This window comes from Eimeria tenella, genomic scaffold (assembly GCF_000499545.2).
Source record: "Eimeria tenella Houghton genomic scaffold, Eth_scaff31, whole genome shotgun sequence".
NCBI classification, from domain to species: Eukaryota; Apicomplexa; class Conoidasida; order Eucoccidiorida; family Eimeriidae; genus Eimeria; species Eimeria tenella.
In genome coordinates this window covers 185,523-187,618 of record NW_013542966.1, presented here as the reverse complement: position 1 = coordinate 187,618, position 2,096 = coordinate 185,523, and the positions used below count along the sequence as shown (strand labels likewise).

At 62.0% G+C, this 2,096-nt stretch overlaps 1 protein-coding gene across 1 annotated transcript in view; it reads right to left on the bottom strand.

Moving 5' to 3' along the window:
- ETH_00015415 (uncharacterized protein) overlaps window positions 1-2,096 on the bottom strand; it is a gene marked incomplete at both ends in the record, with an annotated part of 5,327 nt that overhangs the window by 2,217 nt on the left and 1,014 nt on the right. The window contains 2 exons of the mRNA XM_013376047.1: window positions 2-15; window positions 36-2,088. Coding sequence (XP_013231501.1) covers window positions 2-15; window positions 36-2,088 — 2,067 coding nt within the window. The remainder of the gene's footprint in view (window position 1; window positions 16-35; window positions 2,089-2,096) is intronic.

Genomic DNA, 2,096 nt, shown 5'->3' with positions numbered 1-2,096 from the left:
CTGCTGCTGCTGCTGCTGCTGCTGCTGCTGTTGACGCAGCCTGAGATGCTGCCCCAAGCTCGTCACTCTCTAGAGGCCTCTTGTCCGCCTTAGGAACTTCTCCTGCTGAACTTGGCTGCGGCATTCGCTGCTGCTGCTGCTGCTGCTGCTTCGGTTGCTGCTGGCTGCACTGCTCTGGTGCATCCGCCTGCGGCTGCTCCTGCTGCTGCTCTGGCTGCTGCTGTGGTTGCAGCGGCTCTGGCTGCTGCTGTTGCTGCTGTTGCTGCTGCTGTTGCTGCTCTGGCTGCTGCTGCTTCTGTGCCTCAACTTCTGAAACATTAGCGGGGGCCCCAGAGGTCGGCGGCACTTGTAAGGAGCATTCTTTGTTGCTGCTGCTGCCAGGTTGCGCTGCAGCAGCTGCGGGCTTCTGCGTAGAAGAGGTGGGGGACGCCACTGCTGCTGCGTCTGCCGCAGAATTCTCTTCTGCTGCAGCAGCAGACGTAGCAGCAGCAGCAACGGGAGCAGCAGCACGCGCAGCCCCAGCATCACTTGTTTCCTCCTCCTGCAGCAGCTCTAGCAGCGCTGACACAGACACCCACAAACCATCTGGTTGCTGCTGGGGGCCTTCAGCAGCAGCAGCAGCTGCTGCTGCAGGCCCGGCAGTCTTTGCCTTAGCTGCAGGAGCTGCAGCAGCAGCTGGGGCCGCAGAGACTGGGGCAGCAGCATCCGATGCAGAAGCCGATACAGGAGCAGCTGCTGCAGCATTAGCAGGTGAAGCAGCATCCTTTCCTGGCGCTGCAGCACTAGCAGCATGCGCTGCATCATTAGCAGGCGGCGTTGCTTGTGCAGCATCAGCAGCAACTGGTGAGTCGGCAGCAGCAGCTGCTGCTGCAGCATCAGCAGCAGGAGAGGAGGCTCTCCCTTGCGAGTCTGCTCCTGCAGCTACGCTACTGCACTTGCATTTTCCCGGCAAGCAGCTGCAGCTGTTGCTGCTGCTGCTGCTGTTCGTTCTGCTTCTGATCGCTGACGCAGACGGAAGGTAAGTCTGCCGCAGCAGCCGCACAAACTCTCCGAGACTCTGGTCGGCTGCAACGCGAGCAGCAGATGCAGCAGCAGCGGCAGCAGCAGCAGCAGCAGCTTCACTAGGGATGTTAGCCCACAGGTGTTCTGCTCCTTCTGCTGCTTCTGCAGCAGCAGCAGCTGCTGCTGCTGCTGCTGCTGCGGAGGCAGGTGACTCGCCGTCAAAGACGCACAGTGCACCCTGCAGCCACAGCGTTCCAGACACTGCAGCAGCTACAAAGAGTATTTGCAGCAGCAGCAGCAGCAGAAACAACAGCGGCAGCAACAGGCACGCCTGCACGGGCAGCAGAAACCAAAGCACTACTGGCGAGTCCGGCACCACGCAGGAACCAGCAGCAGCAGCAGCAACAGCAGCAGCAGCAGCAGCAAGCGCAGCAGTAGAGCCAGCAGCAGCAGCAGCAGGGTCACCTACACCGGAGGGCTGGAGACAAAGGGAAACCTGCAGCATCGCGTTGCTGCACTGCAGCAGCAAATTCTGCAGACTCAAACAAATGCCCACAAGAGCTGCTGCGTCTGGGGGCCCCCAGTGGGGGCCCCATTTGCGCAGCAGCAAAGAGACGCGGCTGCTGAAGGCAGCAGAGGGGCCCCTCGCTGGGGCCCCTGCTGCAGCAGCGCAAGAGTCCGCACCGGCTGCTTTTGCTGCTTTTGCTGCTGCTGCTGCTTCCTGACTGGTCTGCAGCAGCAGCAGGTCCCGTGCTGCCTCCGCCCCAAAGAGAGAGATGAAGTCCCAGAAGGACGGAAACCCTTTGCGCGGCTCCTGCTGCTGCTGCTGCGGCTGCTGCTGCTGCTGCTGCTCAGAGGAGGCTGGCCTGCAGTCCTTCTTGGCAGCAAACTTGAGTGACCCCACGGCGGGCCCCCCCAGCTGCGTAATGATGGCCAGGTAAGAAGAGCCCAGCAGCAGCAGCAGCAAAGAACGAAAAAGAGAGGCCCTGCTGACAGAAAGGGAGAAGGGGCCCCCCAGGGGGCCCCCCAGGAAGCCCCCAAGAGCTGCTTGCTGCTGCTGGGGCCCCTCAGGGGCCTTTTCAAAGCCTTCCAGC